We start from the raw sequence: 16544 nt of genomic DNA, 5'->3' as shown, positions 1-16544 counted from the left end.
AGATGAGAAGGGGGTTCAGTGGTGGGACAGTAGAGCAGGGGGTACAGCAGTGGGGTAGATGTGAAAGGAAGTGTATTGGTGGGACAGATGAGCAGGGGGTTACAGTGGCGGGGCAGTAGAGCAAGCGGTACAGAGGTGAGACCAATGTTCAGGAGGTACATTGGTGGGGCAGATGAGAAAGCGGGTTAGTGGTGGGGCAGATGAGCAGATGAGTTCAGTGTTAGGACACATGAAAATTGATTCATTAGTGAGACAGAAGAGCATGGGGATACGGCAGTGGAGCAGATGTACAAGGGATACAGTGGTGGTGCAGATAAGAAAAGGGGTACATTGATATGACAGATAAGTAGGGGGTTACAGTGATGGGACAGAAGAACAAGGGGGTACAGTGGTGGAGTATATGTGCAGGAGGTACAGTGGCGGGAGGGATGCGAGGGGGGTTTAGCAGTGGGACAGAAAAACAGGGGGTACAGTGATGGGGCAGATGAGAAGGGGGGTGTCCAGAGTTGGGCCAGATGAGAAGGGGTTACAGTGGTTGGGCAGAAGAGCAGGGGGCACAAAGGTGGGGCAGATGTACAGGGGGGTACAATGGTGGGGCAGGGGACAAATGAGGTACATAGGAAAGATGAGCAGGGGGTTACAGAGATGGGGCAGATGTGAAGAGGAGAAAGAAAGTACATTGGTAGAACACATGAGCATGGGGTTCAGCAGTAAGACAGAAAAGCAGGGGGTTACAGTGGTGTGACAGATGAGCAGGGGAGTGTTCAGTGTTGGGCCAGATGAGAAGGGGGTTCAACGGTGGGACAGAAGAGCAGGGAGGGTACAGCGATGGGGCAGATGTGAAAAGAGGTGCATTGATGGGACAGATGAGCAGGGGGATACAGTGATTGGGCAGAAGAGTAGGGGCACAGGGGTGGGGCAAATGTACAGGGGTTACAGTGGCGGGGCAGAGGAGAAAGGAGGTACATAGGTGGGACAGATGATCAGGGGGTTACAGCGGTGGGGCAGATGTACAGAGGAGAAAGAACATACATTGTTGGAACACATGAGCAGGGGGTTACAGTGGTGGGGTAGTAGAGGCAACAAAGGTGGGACAGATGTGCAAGAGGTACAGTGGTGGGACAGAAGAGCAGGGTGGTACAGAGGTGGGCAGATGTGCAGGGAAGTACAGTGGTGGGGCAGATGAGAAAGGGGTTACAGTGGTGGGCAGATGAGAAAGAGGTTACAGTGGTGGGGCAGATGTGCAGTGTAGTACAGTGGTGGGGCAAATGAGAAAGGGGTTACAGTGGTGGGACAGATGTGCAGGGTGGTGCAGAGGTGGGGCAGATGTGCAGGGGGTTACAGTGGTGGGGCAGATGTGCAGGGGGTTACAGTGGTGGGGCTGATTTGCAATGATCTGAGGTGTGAGAGAGTGCAGGATGTTAATTTCTCACTACTCAAGTAGTATACAGAATTTACTTTATAAAAAATCCTTTTCACGATTGAGAGTGTGAAGTTGACATTTTTTGTTATAAAATCGGCACTCTCAATTTCTTTGAAAACATTTTTCGGCGCACTGTGCTCAAAAGGTTGCCAACCCCTGACCTATATACATCATCTTTCACTGTTTGGCTACAAAATGACACTTTATTTCCCTAATTGTATCCTTTTTTCTATATAATCTTCTTCGCTTGTGAAAGTTTAGCTCTATACCTCCCTCTACTGGCCACTTCTTATTCTAGCCTTTCCTCTTCTCCAATGTTCGATGTCAGTATGTAGAATATGTTTGAAATCTGGAAGATTTACCCCCCCCCCCCCCCTTCATGACCAGGCCATTTTTTTGGGTGGGCTCTCTGGGGGCACTTGCAGGTAATTATGCTATTGTCATTCGTATATGCACCCATGGCTTGGATATCTTTTCTAATTGGCAAGATGGTTTTTAATTTATTGATTATTGTTATTGTTTTGATGGGTATTTCACATTGTTCTTGTGGGTTGCTGAGTGTTGGCCCATTTTTAGAGATGAACAACAACATCACACTATACATATAACATCCTCTCCTAAAGAGGGCTGTGTTTGCATATCTTGCATGGAAGTAAGTAATTTGCCCTCTTATAAGTCTTTTTCACGTACCATTTTGTGCGATACCGATTGGCTAATGGGTCAACTGGTTGTCAACATTTGTTACTTTCTAGATCCATTTTGCTGTATTTCAAATAGAGCTATATCCACACTGCACTTTTTCACCATCTTGGAGTTATACTCTCATAGTAATGCTTAACCTCTGCCCACTGTCATATGACGGCGGCAAGAAGCATCTGTTGTTCTGGGCCGCTATCATATGACGGCATTTCCTTTGCGGCCACTGGGGGGCGTGTGCCCGCCACTTCTCTGGAGACCCAATGCGCGTGCCTGGCAATTGCCCAGTAACTGAGCAGGACGTGGATCTCTGTGTGTAAACACACAGATCCACATGCTGTCAGTGGAGACATAGGGACACCGATCTGTCACCTCCCCCAGTCAGTCACCCCCACAGTTTGAATCACTCCCATAGGGAACATATTAACCCCTTGATCACCCCCTAGTGTTAACCCCTTCCCTGCCAGTCACATTTATACAGTAATCAATGCATTTTTAAAGTGAATGGTCCCAAAAATGTGTCATAAGTGTCCGATATGTCCACCGCAATATCGCAGGCATCATAAAAATCGCAGATCGCCGCCATTACTAGTAAAAAAAAAAATAATAAAAATGCTATAAATGTATCCCTTATTTTGTAGATGCTATAACTTTTGCACAAACCAATCAATATATACGCTTCTTGCATTTTTTTTTTTTAAACAAAAATATGTAGAAGAATACATATTGGCCTAAACTGAGGGAAAAAATTGTTTTAAGAAAAAAATTTATTGGATATTTATTATAGCAAAAAGTAAAAAATATTGTGTTTTTTCAAACTTGTCCCTCTTCTTTTGTTTATAGCGCAAGAAATAAAAACTGTGGAGGTGATCAAATACCACCAAAAGAAAGCTCTATTTATGGGGGAAAAATTATAAAAATTTTATTTGGGTACAGCATAGCATGGCAGCACAATTGTCATTCAAAATGCGACAGCACGGAAAGCTGAAAAATGGCTTGGGCAGGAAGGGGGTGTTCGTGCCCGGTAGGCAAGTGGTTAAAGTGATTGTAAAGCTTTTTTTTTTTTAAATAACAAACATATCATATACTTATGGTTTTCAAGATAAACTGCCCCACACTTAAACTCTGCGCTCTAGGAACAAACGAATGCCTTGTACACACGGTCGGACATTCCGACCACCAAATCCGTTGTTTTTTTTCCGACTGATTTTGTCTGAAACTGGTGTTGCATACACATGATCGGAGAAAGTTGTTGGAAAATCTGATCATTCAGAACGTGGTGACGTTCGTTGCGTACCACGGGACTATGTAGAGGCTAGTAGCCAATAGCTTTGGTCTCGTAATTTGATCTGAGCATGCGTGGCACTTTGTCCATCGGAATTCTCTACAAACGATCGGAAAAAGTCAGATCATATTTTTTTGTTGAAAAATTTTAGATCCTGCTCTGAAATTTTTTCCGTCGGAAAAAACGAAAAAAGTCCGATAGAGTCCACACATGATCGGATTTTCCGACAACGTAATCCGATCGGACCTTTTCCGTTGGAATTTCCGATCGTGTGTACAGGGCATTATAATGATGTGCACAGCTGCCACTTAACCACTTTAGGACCGCCGCATGTAATTATACGTCGGCACAATGGCACAGACAGGCACAAGCACGTACCCGTATGTGCCTGCCTCCCAGCGGGTGGGGGGTCCGATCGGACCCCCTTTCGCTGGCTGCGGTGGTTTCGCTTCAGAAGCGATCCGGGATGAGGGGATGGTCATTGGTTTCTGGCCATCCCCTCACGATCGCTCCTGGCGAATGAGAAGCTTCCCCGCCTGTGTAGTGTAAACACAGGCAGGGAGGAAGTGATGTCATTCTCCTCGGGGCGGTCTTTTTGACCGGACAGCGAGGAGAGAAGACATCCTAGTAAGTGCACCAACACTACACTGACACATAGGTACACATAGGCACACAAATCACCCCCAGTCACCCCCCCGATCACGCCCCCCCTTCCCAGTCACAGTGTCACTGATTGCAGTGATCATTTATTTACTGATCACTGCATTTAGTGTCAGTTGTAACTGTAAAAAGCGTCAGGGCAGTTAGTGTTAGGTCCAGGGTAGCCCCCTAACCCCCCAATAAAGGTTTAACCCTCTGATTGCCCTCCCAGGTAACCCTTTCACCCCCTTTTGCCAGTGTCACTAAGCGATCGTTTTTCTGATTGCTGCATTAGTGTCACTGGTGCCGCTAGGTAGCTAGTTATTTTTTTAGGTTCACCGCCAGGTTTTTATAGCGTTGGGTACTCCCATATACAACCTAATAAAGGTTTTAACCCCCTGATTGCCCCTAGAGTTAACCCTTTCAGCAGCGATCCCCGTATAAGTGTCACTGGTGACGCTGGTTATCCAGTTAGTTATTTCGTTATTTAGGTTCCCCGTGAGGTTTTTATATAGCATCAGGGACCCCCATATAAATACCCAATAAAGGTTTTAACCCCCTGACTGCCCCCAGGTAACCCTTAAACCCCTTTTGCCAGTGTCACTAAGCGATCGTTTTTCTGATCGCTGCATTAGTGTCACTGGTGCCGCTAGGTAGCTAGTTATTTTTTAGGTTCACCGCCAGGTTTTTATAGCGCTAGGTACCCCCATATACTACCTAATAAAGGTTTTAACCCCCTGATTGCCCCTAGAGTTAACCCTTTCACCAGCGATCACCGTATAAGTGTCACTGGTGACGCTGGTTAGCCAGTTAGTTATTTAGGTTCCCCGTCAGGTTTTTATATAGCGTCAGGGACCCCCATATACTACCTAATAAAGATTTTAACCCCCTGATTTCCCCTAGTTAACCCTTTCACCAGTGATCACCGTATAAGTGTTACGGCTGACTCTGGTTAGTTAGTTTGCCTTATAGCATCAGGGCACCCACCATTTATTATCCAATAAAGGTTTAACCCCCTGATCACCCGGCGGGTGATATCAATTAAGTTTTAGGGTCGGATAGGGTCTGCATCGCCCCAGGCAGCGCTAGGTTAGTGCCAGTACCGCTAATAACCATGCGCAAAGCATACACCTCCCGTAGTGGTATAGAATCTGAACAGATCAATATCTGATCTGATCAGATCTATACTAGCGTGCCCAGCAGTTTAGGGTTCCAAAAAAATGCATTGTTAGCGGGATCAGCCCAGATACCTGCTAGCACCTGCGTTTTGCCGTTTTGGGGGTGTAATTTCACATATGCCCATAGCATGTGTGAGCAATATATCATTTAGTGACAATTTTGTGCAAAAAAAAAAGTTTGTAATATTCCCGCAGCTTGTGGCAAAATATAAAATATTCCATGGACTCAACATGCCTCTCAGTAAATAGCTTGGGGTGTCTACTTTCCAAAATGGGGTCATTTTGGGGGGTTTTGTGCTATTTTGGTATTTTATGGCCTTCGAAACTGTGATAGGTAGTGAGGAGTGAAATCAAAAATTTGCACCCTTAGAAATCCTGAAGGCAGTGATTGGTTTTCGGGGTGCCGTATGCAGCTAGACTCCCAAAAAGTCCCCCACATGTGGTATTCCCGTACTCAGGAGAAGCAGCAGAATATATTTTGGGGTGCAATTCCACTTATAACTATGGCATTTGTGAGCAATATATCATTTAGTGACAACTTTTTGTAAACTTTTTTTTTTTGTCATTATTCAATCACTTGGGACAAAAAAATGGGCTCAACATGCCTCTCAGCAATTTCCTTGGGGTGTCTACTTTCCAAAATGGGGTCATTTGGGGGGGGGTTTGTACTGCCCTGCCATTTTAGCACCTCAAGAAATGAGATAGGCAGTCATAAATGAAAATCTGTGTAAAATCCAGAAAATGTACTCTAGTTTGTAGACGCTGTAACTTTTGCGCAAACCAATAAATATACGCTTATTGACATTTTTTTTTCTACTAAAGACATGTGGCTGAATACATTTTGGCCTAAATGTATGACTAAAATTGAGTTTATTCGATTTCTCTTATAACAAAAAGTAGAAAATATCTTTTTTTTTTCAAAATTTGCAGTCTTTTTCCTTTTATATCGTAAAAAATCGCAGAGGCAATAAAATACCATCAAAAGAAAGCTCTATTTGTGGGAAGAAAAAGATGCAAATTTTGTTTGGGTACAACATTGCATGACCGCACAATTACCAGTTAAAGCAGTGCAGTGCAAAATTGTAAAAAGACCTCTGGTCCTTAGGCTGACAATTGGTCCGGAGTGAGGAGGAAAAAAGAACACTGGTGTGGGCAGACAGCCGCCCTTTATGGGCTAGGAAAAAGGTGGTCCTGGTGGGGTCAGAGGGGGTGGAGCTGACCCATAGTAGGCTGCCATGGGTAGGTCCAGGAAATCACATTATGGGAAGATTAGAAAAGTAGAAAAAAAAGAAAAGCAGAAATGAATGCAGTATACATAGCTCCCAATTGTCCCTGATTTGGAGGGAGTGTCCATCTGTCCCTCTGTCCCCCTCATTTTGGTCTAATCTGTATAATGGTATAAAAAATGTATTATTTAAAAAAGTGTTTCCCAGAGCTAAACTTTTCATCCAAATTCTGAATTGCTGCATTTGTAAATTCCAAAAGCCAATATAAAGGAATAATAGTGGTAAAAAAAAAGCACTTGTGGGTTTAACAAATCATTTTTTTTGTATATTTCTCCTTTAAGGGGGTGTGTCCTATGGCCACATACTTTTGCTAATACAATATCTAAAAGAAAAGTTGGGATTTTATATGAAGCACAGCTAAGAATGTAAAAATAGAAACCACATGATTAAGGATGCCAAAAAGCATATACATTAAATAAAAAAAAATCAATAATAAACAAAATAATAAAATTCATAAATCTTTAATAATTTGTTATACATGATAATAACACAATTGATAACCAATCTATAAGTAAAAGAATATTGATACATGATAGCACAATTATACTAGTTTATACTAGTTCATGAACAGCATGATTAGGTTAATAACATAATTCAAAATCAGTCTATAAATAGTAAAAACCTGGTAGCACGGTAATGCGATTATGCTGATTCATAAACACGACCATAGCAATAATAATCAATTGATAAACATTAGCAAAAAATAAGTTGATATCACTTATTGCGGCATCTCAAGATCACGTGATTAATAGATGTAGCATAAGGCTAGGGCTCTACGCGTTTCGTGGGGGAGTCCCATTCATCAGGAGCAGTCGCATACATAATCATCTATAATAATAAAATAATATAAAGGGTTAACAGGGTGAACAATCACTGGACACAGAGGAAAACAAAAGCAAAAGTACAAGTGTATACATAACGTATAACACTCTTACCAGAGAATACAGGCTAGTTATAAGATAATAGTATTAGAGGTTGCGGACGCCATGGGGAAGTCATACCTCCCATAGGAGCTGAGGCAACATAAACACAGCCACATCAAGGCCCGGGGATGCAGCATGTGGAGCGATAGTGACGTTGTGATTCACAGTTGGTAATAAGAGAATAAATGATGCTGTATGTGTACCAGTCCCATAAGATGTACTGTAAGAAATAATAAACAGTAAAAAAACTATAAAAATGAAATGTAAAAGTGTGATTGTGTTAAGTGCTTAAAAATTGCCGTTCTTGGGCAGAACCTGCCCAAGCCAAGTGAGGGCTATAGTGTGACATCCAAAACGAATGTGAGGAGAAATAAAAAATGAATGAAAAAATAAGAATGTATATTTACCTTAGCTCTTGAAAGGAGATCATGGGAGCCGGTGTGTGTGTGTATCTCAAAATCAAAGTGAGCTGTGTGCTCCACCAGCATGCAGTCCCAATGGCCAAGGATAACCGCAGTATGCCACCAATGCCACGCTGCGTTATGAAACCGAGGGAAGGAAGGCGGAGCCACCACCCGGGCGCACAGTGTCACTCAACAGTTGGGGCTCAAAGTCCTCCCTCGTGTCAAAACCTGATAGACAAACAAGCACAACAGCACGCGGCACCATGACAATGCCGCACGTGGACGCATGGCATCATGTGACTCCACGCACTCGGTGCATGGGCGTGGCATCGATGTGTAGGTGGCACCGCCCACCACCCCAACCAAAGGGGGGAGGCAGAGGGAGGGGCCATATCAAACATCTCAGCTCCCAAGGATGCAGAACCCAGGAGTCCACAAACAAAACACAAAACTAATAGCAAAAAATCTAAAATCTCCAGCAAAAGTCTCCCTGCAATAGTGAAACCTCAATATAGTTAATACAATTAATAGACCGTATGCTACCTTAGCTAATGTGCTTCCATCCCTGAATCATGTCATCAAAAAAGGGGGGAAAATGGGATTTGGGACTTTGTATGAGGCAATGAATGGATACGTTCATCTGCCTCCATCCCTAATGTATATACAATATCTAAAAGAAAAGTTGGGACTTTATATGAAGCACAGCTAAGAATGTAAAAATATAAACCACATGATTAAGGATGGGGGAAGTTGGAAAGTTGCTCCTTCACTTTCTTTTGCTAACCAAAGCCCTCCCCTTCCTGTAAAAATATAGCTTATTCTCCTCCCAGCTCAAAGCCTGCCCCCTACAACTACTGACCTATCCTGTGCCCTTAACTAGGTCCTAACAAGCCCCTTTTAACCCCTATCATGCAGGCCCTACGTCTAGTGCATTCTTTTTTTTCACTCCAGGCCTTTCTGAAGGGAAGGGAAAGGACACACGTCACTCACCTGGACAAGCGTCTTGTGTCTGATTGGTGGACTTCTCACTTATGTTGTTCTTTGCTGAACATCTGATATTCCAGGAATCGGGTGGTGACACAGGAGGCACAGTGACACGGACTGTCTGCTCTGAGCTGGTGACATTATATACCTCCAATCCTCCACTTACAGTCAGGTAGATGGAGGGGTCAGTCCCGTTCTCCACCCAGCAGGAGATCTCAGCGCTGTCATTCTGGAGACACCTCACATCCAGGACTGGATCTGATACCGGAACTGAGAGACACAGAGATGGGGAGATCTGTAACATTGTACTATAATGAAATATGATTTCCTCAATACCCCGTCCACCCCAATCCATTACAGTCATAAAAAGTCACAGAATTCCTGAAATATCTTTGCTGCAGAAACTTTGATTTCAAGATCCTAAAGGGGCCAATTGTGTAATTGGGATTCCTAGGCTTTGTTTGATCTCTAAAGGAGGAGACCAGCAGCCAATAAAAATCTATTCCTTCCTGGGGGGCGTGGCCAGCCATGGAGCAAGATGTCTGCTTAACCACCCAGCTCTGCTCAGCCCCGGGACAAACAGCTGCTCCCAGGACTTACCAGCAGCAGCTCCCTCTCCCTGATGCACCGGAGGGGAGCCCTCATCCTCAGCAACTGAACGGTATGTCCAAGAAGAAATACCTCAGCCTCCACAAGCTGCACCACCTCACTGACTATTTCCCACAGCCGGCCATGCAATCATCCAAAGATGGTGCCAGTGTAGCACCTTGTGATCCCTCATAGGACACAGGCATCATGCAGGGACCTGCAGACAACTCGGAGCCCATAGAAAATCTTACATCAGAGCCTACCTCTCCCCAGCAATCACCTTTAGATAGAGGTGAGCGGGCTGCACTGTCCCCAGCACTTTCCCCTGCTAAGGAACCTCTGATTAAGAAGCAGTATTGGGATGTCCAGACACGCACGAACCCTGAGGAAAATAGCTCAGACTGCCTAGCAGCCCTCCCTGCCAGTGACTAGCAAGCATCTGACCACACACCAAAGCTCATTCTGCTTTCTTTGCAAAGAGACTTTAGTAATGAACTGCGCTCCTCTATATCTACCTTACAAAAAAGAAATGATCGGGTAGAGTAATGCACGACCGACCTGGAAAAAGTGGTGACAGAACATACCTCAGTTTATAACAAAATGGCGGATGCCTATGACCATCACACTGAAGAAATCCGATTCCTCCAAGTGATAGTGGCTGATTTAGAGGAGAGCTCCACAAGGAATAATATCACATTTAAGGGCATACCAGAAACTGTTAAACCTTCAGAACAAATTACTTACCTACATCAGCTATTCCTCCTGCTCTTCGCTCTCCCCACATGTTAAACGGACAGCCAGGGGTGCAGGGAGAGATGTCGGGTCTTGGACCCCCTCCACAGCAGCAGAACGACAGGGCCCAGTCACAAGTGCGACTGCAGCGACCCTTATAGTTCCGGCCACTGGCTCCCTGTCCCCACCATGGAACTTGATAGGACAATATAGTATACTTGTAGTTTGTTTGTCTTTACCTTGACCAATATTGTTTTTGACAATACTGTAAAAATATATCTTCATAATAAAATTCTCCTTTGCTGGTGTCTTCCTTATTACCCATTGGGGAGATTTCCCCTCATTTCCTATCATGGTGACCACACAGGAAGTGAATAGAAATCCTCCCAATATGGAACAAGACAGCAATAAAAAAAACTGCCAGAAGTTCTAACTCTACTTATCTCTGTTATAATATTTTATAAAAAGTCTTAGCTGGAATTGGGCTTCATCTACAAATGTCCTGGTAGATTTATTGGGGGAAAAATAGAAGGTCTCGCAATTATAAATTGTGAGATTATGAAGCAGCTCATTCTGTGTCCTCCTCACATTATGTACGTGTATGACCTCTTCTACTGAATGTTGGGTCTCTGTTTAAGTTTTTTATCTCTGTCCCTCTGCATCAAAACTGTATTTTATATTAGGACTTGTTCTGTGGTGTGCTCAGTGGTGAAGGGTTGGTTGCCAGTGTCCAGGGTTCCCTCCTAGGTAGGGGTGACACAAGTCCAAAACCACTCAAGCTATCCTGCCTGAAAGCTATCAAAGCTGACAACAAATCATAGATGTTGGAGGAATTGCCTGCCCCGCAACTGCATGTATGCAATGGGCATGCTGTGGGGCGGGGGATACCTCACTGCCCATTATTTGCTATCAGCTTGGACAGCTTCTCTGTGCCCTCTAAGAATTTTTCACTCAGGGAAACCAACCCTGTGGCCCCATCCATGATACACCACTGGGTGTGATCTATATGGCAAGGTAAAAGGCTCTGATGGAAGCTGATCATTCTGTCATGTTATGTATTTCCTGGATTGTAATGTTTGTGTCTGGAATATTTTATCTCTTAGTAAAAACTTTAGTAGTAAATTCAGCCTGGAGACATTTCTCTCACTCACCTGCACAGGAGATGTTGATGGATCTACTTAGATTATTGATGTGATTGGTGACATCACAGCGGAGGGTTCCGGAGACCGGAGGAGGAAGAGTTACCCGGCGGTGTGAGGAGACGGATCTTCCATTCAAACTCCAGGAATAACGCGGATCTGAACCATTCACTGAACATTTGGCCTCTGCGCTGCCATCCGGGAGACAGGAGGAGGTCACAGTGATGTCAGAGAGGGGGACTGGAGGAGGAGAAATCACATTATGGGAAGATTAGAAAAGCAGAAAAACAGAAAAGCAGAAATGAATGAAGTATACATCCCAACTGTCCCTGATTTGGAGGGAGTGTCCCTCTGTCCCCCTCATTTGTCCCTCATTTTGGTCTAATCTGTATAATGGTATATAAAATGTATTATTTAAAAAAGTGTTTCCCAGAGCTAAACCTTTCATCCAAATTCTGAATTGCTGCATTTGTAAATTTCAAAAGCCAATATAAAGGAATAGTAGTGGTAAAAAAAGCACTTGTGGGTTTAACTAATCATTTTTTTGTGTAATTCTCCTTTAAGGGGGTGTGGCAGGGGGTGTGTCCTATGCCTACATACTTTTGCTAATAGGTGTCCCTCATTCCCATCTCAAAAAGTTGGGAGGTATGAGTATATATGTACTGTGTATATTTATAAATAACAATCAATATATTGGGCCATTTTGCCAGGAACTATGACTCAAATCCATGACTATGGTATTAAATAGGTCTTGTTACTGCTATACTAAAAAAAAAAAAAAAAAAAAAAAAAAAAAACACCTTTTCCCTTAATGACCACACTACACTAATTGGAATAAATTGACCATAGTAGCCTTTTTATTAACCAGTTCCTGACCGGCGCACGTCGATGTACGTCTGCAGAATGGCACGGGCAGGCATATTGGATTAGAGGTACGTCCATTTTTATATGCTGCCCTGCCATCGCGTACTGGGTGTGATCTATATGGGAAGGTAAAAGGCTCTGATGGAAGCTGATCATTCTGTCATGTTATGTATTTCCTGGATTGTAATGTTTGTGTCTGGAATAGTTTATCTCTCAGTAAAATCTTTAGTAGTAAATTCAGCCTGGAGACATTTATCTCACTCACCTGCACAGGAGATGTTGATGGATCTACTTAGATTATTGATGTGATTGGTGACATCACAGTGAAGGATTCCAGAGACCGGAGGAGGAAGAGTTACCAGGCTGTCTGAGAAGATGGATCTTCCATCCAAACTCCAGGAATAACGCGGATCTGAACCATTCACTGAACATTCGGCCTCTGCGCTGCCATCCGGGAGACAGGAGGAGGTCACAGTGATGTCAGAGAGGGGGGCTGGAGGAGGAGAAATCACATTATGGGAAGATTAGAAAAGCAGAAAAAAAGAAAAGCAGAAATGAATGAAGTATACATAGATCCCAACTGTCCGTGATTTGGAGGGAGTGTCCCTCTGTCCTTCTCATTTGTCCCTCATTTTGGTCTGATCTATATAATTGTATATAAAATGTATTATTTAAAAAAGTGTTTCCCAGAGCTAAACCTTTCATCCAAATTCTACATTTCTGCATTTGTAAATTCCAAACGCCAATATAAAGGAATAGTAGTGGTAAGAAAAAAAGCACTTGTGGGTTTAACTAATCATTTTTTTTGTAGAATTCTCCTTTAAGGGGGTGTGGCAGTGGGTGTGTCCTATGGCTACATACTTTTGCTAATAGGTGCCCCTCATTCCCATCTCAAAAAGTTGGGAGGTATGAGTATATACTGTATGTACTGTGTATATTTATAAATAACAATCAATGCATTGGGCCATTTTGCCAAGAATTACTCAAATCTCAAATCCATGACTATGTTATTAAATATGTCTTGTTACTGCTATACTAAAAAAAAAACTTTTCCCTTAATGACCACACTACACCAATTGGAGTAAATTGACCATAGCAGCCTTTTATTAACAAATATAAATAACCAATAATTAACATTAATTACATAACAAACCAGATTAGACTATTTAAAGAGCAAAGGATGCAAGGTCCTAATAGGCATAAAAAACAGGACAGTACCTGCTAGTCACTTCACCGGCTTCCAGCTGCAAATACCAACTCAGAGACAACTAGCATGTACACATCCACCACCTGGGAGCCGTGCCTCAGACGGGTCCCTACACCGTACCTTTTGGTGCCCAGATAACCTAAAAAGGACCTTGCACCCCGCCATCAACCCATCTTACTTAGAAAGACCCCCAGAGTCCGTAATCAGTCCAAACCACCTTATACAGGGCGGGAAGTTGCTCCTTCACTTTCTTCTGCTAACCGAAGCCCTCCCCTTTCTGTAAAAATATAAAACTTATTCTCCTCCCCGCTCAAAGCCTGCCCCCTACAACTACTGATCTATCCTGTGCCCTTAACTAGGTCCTAAAAATCCCCTTTTAACCCCTGTCATGCCAGCCCTACATCCAGTGCATTCCTACATCCAGTGCATTCTTTCTTTTCACTCCGAGCCTTTCTAAAGGGATATATTTGGGGGGATAAAACAAGTTAATGGAATTGACTCCATCATGTCTCCTTCACTGTGCCTCTTCCATCATGTTCCTGCAATGTGTCTCCACCACCATGTCTCCTCCTACATTGCTCATCAACTGTGTCTCCTCCACTATGTCCTTTCGTGTCAGATGTCAGGAACATGTTACCAGCCATCAGGCTAAGACCTGCTGTTATTTGCTGACAGAGACCATCCATAGGTAAGGCCCTCCTTTCAGGCTCCATTTAGCTAAATGGTACTGTCACCTACCTGTATGCAGACCATGAGATGATGAGGAAGGTCTCTTGTACAGTTCCCATCTGAGAACCCGTGGACGTTGACGCAGGGTCTACAGTAGGGTGACCACATTTCCAAACTGCCATTCGGGGGCAATTTTGCCAAGGACCGGGGGGGTTGAATGTAGTCTCAGAGTTGACAGGGATTTCAGGGGCGAGTGATTTCTCAGGTGAATGGCTAGTTTTAACACTTACATCATCCCAACACCATGCTTGTTATGGTGTCAGGGTGATCAAATCATATTATTTATATTACTACATTGTAATATATAATGAAATAGTTCAACTTACCATAATGCAAAATCATTGGGAACCCTGAGCTTGTCACTTGCCACCAGAAGCAGCATGCCACTGTCGCCTGCTACCAGATGCAGTGTGTCACTTGCCACTGTGGCAGTGTGGCCCGGGGACCTGTTTTAGAGCATGTTGGAGTGGGCCCAGAGAAGATAGAGGAGGGGGTGGCAGTCGCTTTGCTAGAGTTGGCGTCACCCCACCGGTGCGGGAAAACATGGTGTCACCCCCTGCCAAGTAAAGTCCCCCTTCAGTACAGACCCCCTTCATTAAGTATAGACTCCCCTACCTCAGTATAGACCCCCCTCCCTCAGTACAGACCCCCCTTCATTAAGTATAGACTCCCCTCCCTCAGTATAGACCCCCCACCCTCATGACCCGTGCAGATAAGAGGTACACCTCCTTTTCTCCCAACCTGCTGTCCCATCATTATACCCCATACCTGTTCCCCCATCCTCTTACCTATAAGATTGAGACCACACTTTCTTTTTGGGGTATAACTGGCCACAGCAGCCTTTTAGTTATAAAATATAAAAACATGTATAAAACTTTAACCATAAATAACAAACTCAGAAATATCAGTTTTACTCGGTGGTCTTGTACGGCACTTCCCCAAATAATGTTCCACTTTTACACTGCGGGCAAGCTAACGTACTAGGCCTCCGGCCATAATAACTTCAGCCCAGAGATAACTCATTACCCGCAGTGTCCACCTTCCCATCCTCAGCTAACCCGTGTTAGCTGTAACCAAGGGAGCCCATGTCACTAAGGAGTCCCCCACACTTCCATCTCCTGGGTCAGTTACCACCATACAAGACCACCACCAACGCCTCACTGAAAGCTACCATGACGAATCTTCCATCACACCTAAATGGCAAGAAAATAAGTACCAGACAAACACCAACAACACTCAGGTAGGGTGGGCAGGAAATTCCTCTCCTTCTCTCGCCCCCTACTGCTGCCTTGGACTCCTCCTCTTCCTAAACTATCTTACTGCCTCCAGTTACCACCATACAAGACCACCGCCACCAGCCCACAAGGGGGGCCACCTCACCCTTGGGAGCCCCGACACACTCTCAGAGCCTGCTGTATCCCCTCCTGCAAACCCAGGGCCCACAGATCTATCCCTACATCCGACAAGTGCACCCCCTCCTGCAGGAGGTACAAACCCACAGCACGTTCCAACTCCCGATGGCGGATCACCAAACCCCCGTTCCTTATCACGAACTGCCCCACCGGTTTGTTAACTTTAATACGGGTCTTATTCAAGCAATCAACTGACCTAGCCAGTCGCCAACTCGTCCTGGCCACTATATCAGACCAGACGACCAGTATTCTGTGGAAAAGGGTACTCAAACAAAGGAAATCCAGCTTAACATCCCGAATGAGTTCCCTGGCCGGCCGTCCTCCCAGGTCATTGCCCCCTACATGCAATACCAGCACATCAGGCGGCCTATCCAGGCGCACCACGTGCAACACTTCCGGCAAAACCCTAGCCCAATGCATGCCCGGCCTCCCAATCCACCGTACACAGGCCTCCTCCCTAGCAATCCCCAACTGTCTGCCATTAGATCTCATGTCCGCCCTCCTGGCCCCCCTGAACATATAAGAGTGACCCAGTATCCAGATGAGACCCATCTGGATTCCACCTGAAAGACATGGAGAAAAGACCACAGATAACAATTAAATTCACCAATGCACAACAACATGCACCCTCACACACCACCATTCCACCCCACCAGGAGCCCCAATCAGTGGGCCGCCCCCAACTGAACCACTAGATCAGGCCGAATGTAAGACTGAAACTGAAGAGAGTCCAACCGCCCGATCCTTCTAACCGCTGATTCGTCCAACCCGCAACGGGCAGCCTCCGTAGCCACTCCGATACGGAAGGAGTGCGAAGCATACTGCAAGCTTTCCAATCCGGCTGCCTTCAAACACTTTTTGAAAACCAACACAAATTTAAATTTGGACAGCAATGAACTGTCCGCATGGATCAGCAAAATCCCATCCACCGCCGGACGAACTCCCAAAAATTCCCTAACCGCCTGCACCGGGCACAGAGGAGATCCTGGCAAGCGATATAAGCTCATCTGCACCCCTTTAACCCAACTGATCCGTTTTCGATCTCCGAAGCCAGA

At 44.7% G+C, this 16544-nt stretch overlaps 1 protein-coding gene across 1 annotated transcript in view; it reads right to left on the bottom strand.

Moving 5' to 3' along the window:
• Positions 1 to 6952: 6952 nt before the first annotated feature.
• Positions 6953 to 16544, bottom strand: part of LOC143981629 (uncharacterized) — a 50805-nt gene continuing 41213 nt past the window's right edge. Inside the window, exons 3-6 of the mRNA XM_077479620.1 lie at positions 12407 to 12634; positions 11290 to 11517; positions 8825 to 9088; positions 6953 to 7335 (exon numbers count right to left, since the gene is read on the bottom strand). Of these exons, the coding sequence (XP_077335746.1) occupies positions 7310 to 7335; positions 8825 to 9088; positions 11290 to 11517; positions 12407 to 12634 (746 nt within the window). The 3' untranslated portion in view covers positions 6953 to 7309. The remainder of the gene's footprint in view (positions 7336 to 8824; positions 9089 to 11289; positions 11518 to 12406; positions 12635 to 16544) is intronic.

This window comes from Lithobates pipiens, unplaced genomic scaffold (assembly GCF_037356315.1).
Source record: "Lithobates pipiens isolate NorthernLeopardFrog02 unplaced genomic scaffold, aLitPip1_a1.2 Scaffold_16, whole genome shotgun sequence".
Taxonomy (NCBI): Eukaryota; Metazoa; Chordata; class Amphibia; order Anura; family Ranidae; genus Lithobates; species Lithobates pipiens.
The sequence above is the reverse complement of the archived record's forward strand: the minus strand, read 5'-3'. Positions and strand labels throughout refer to the sequence as shown.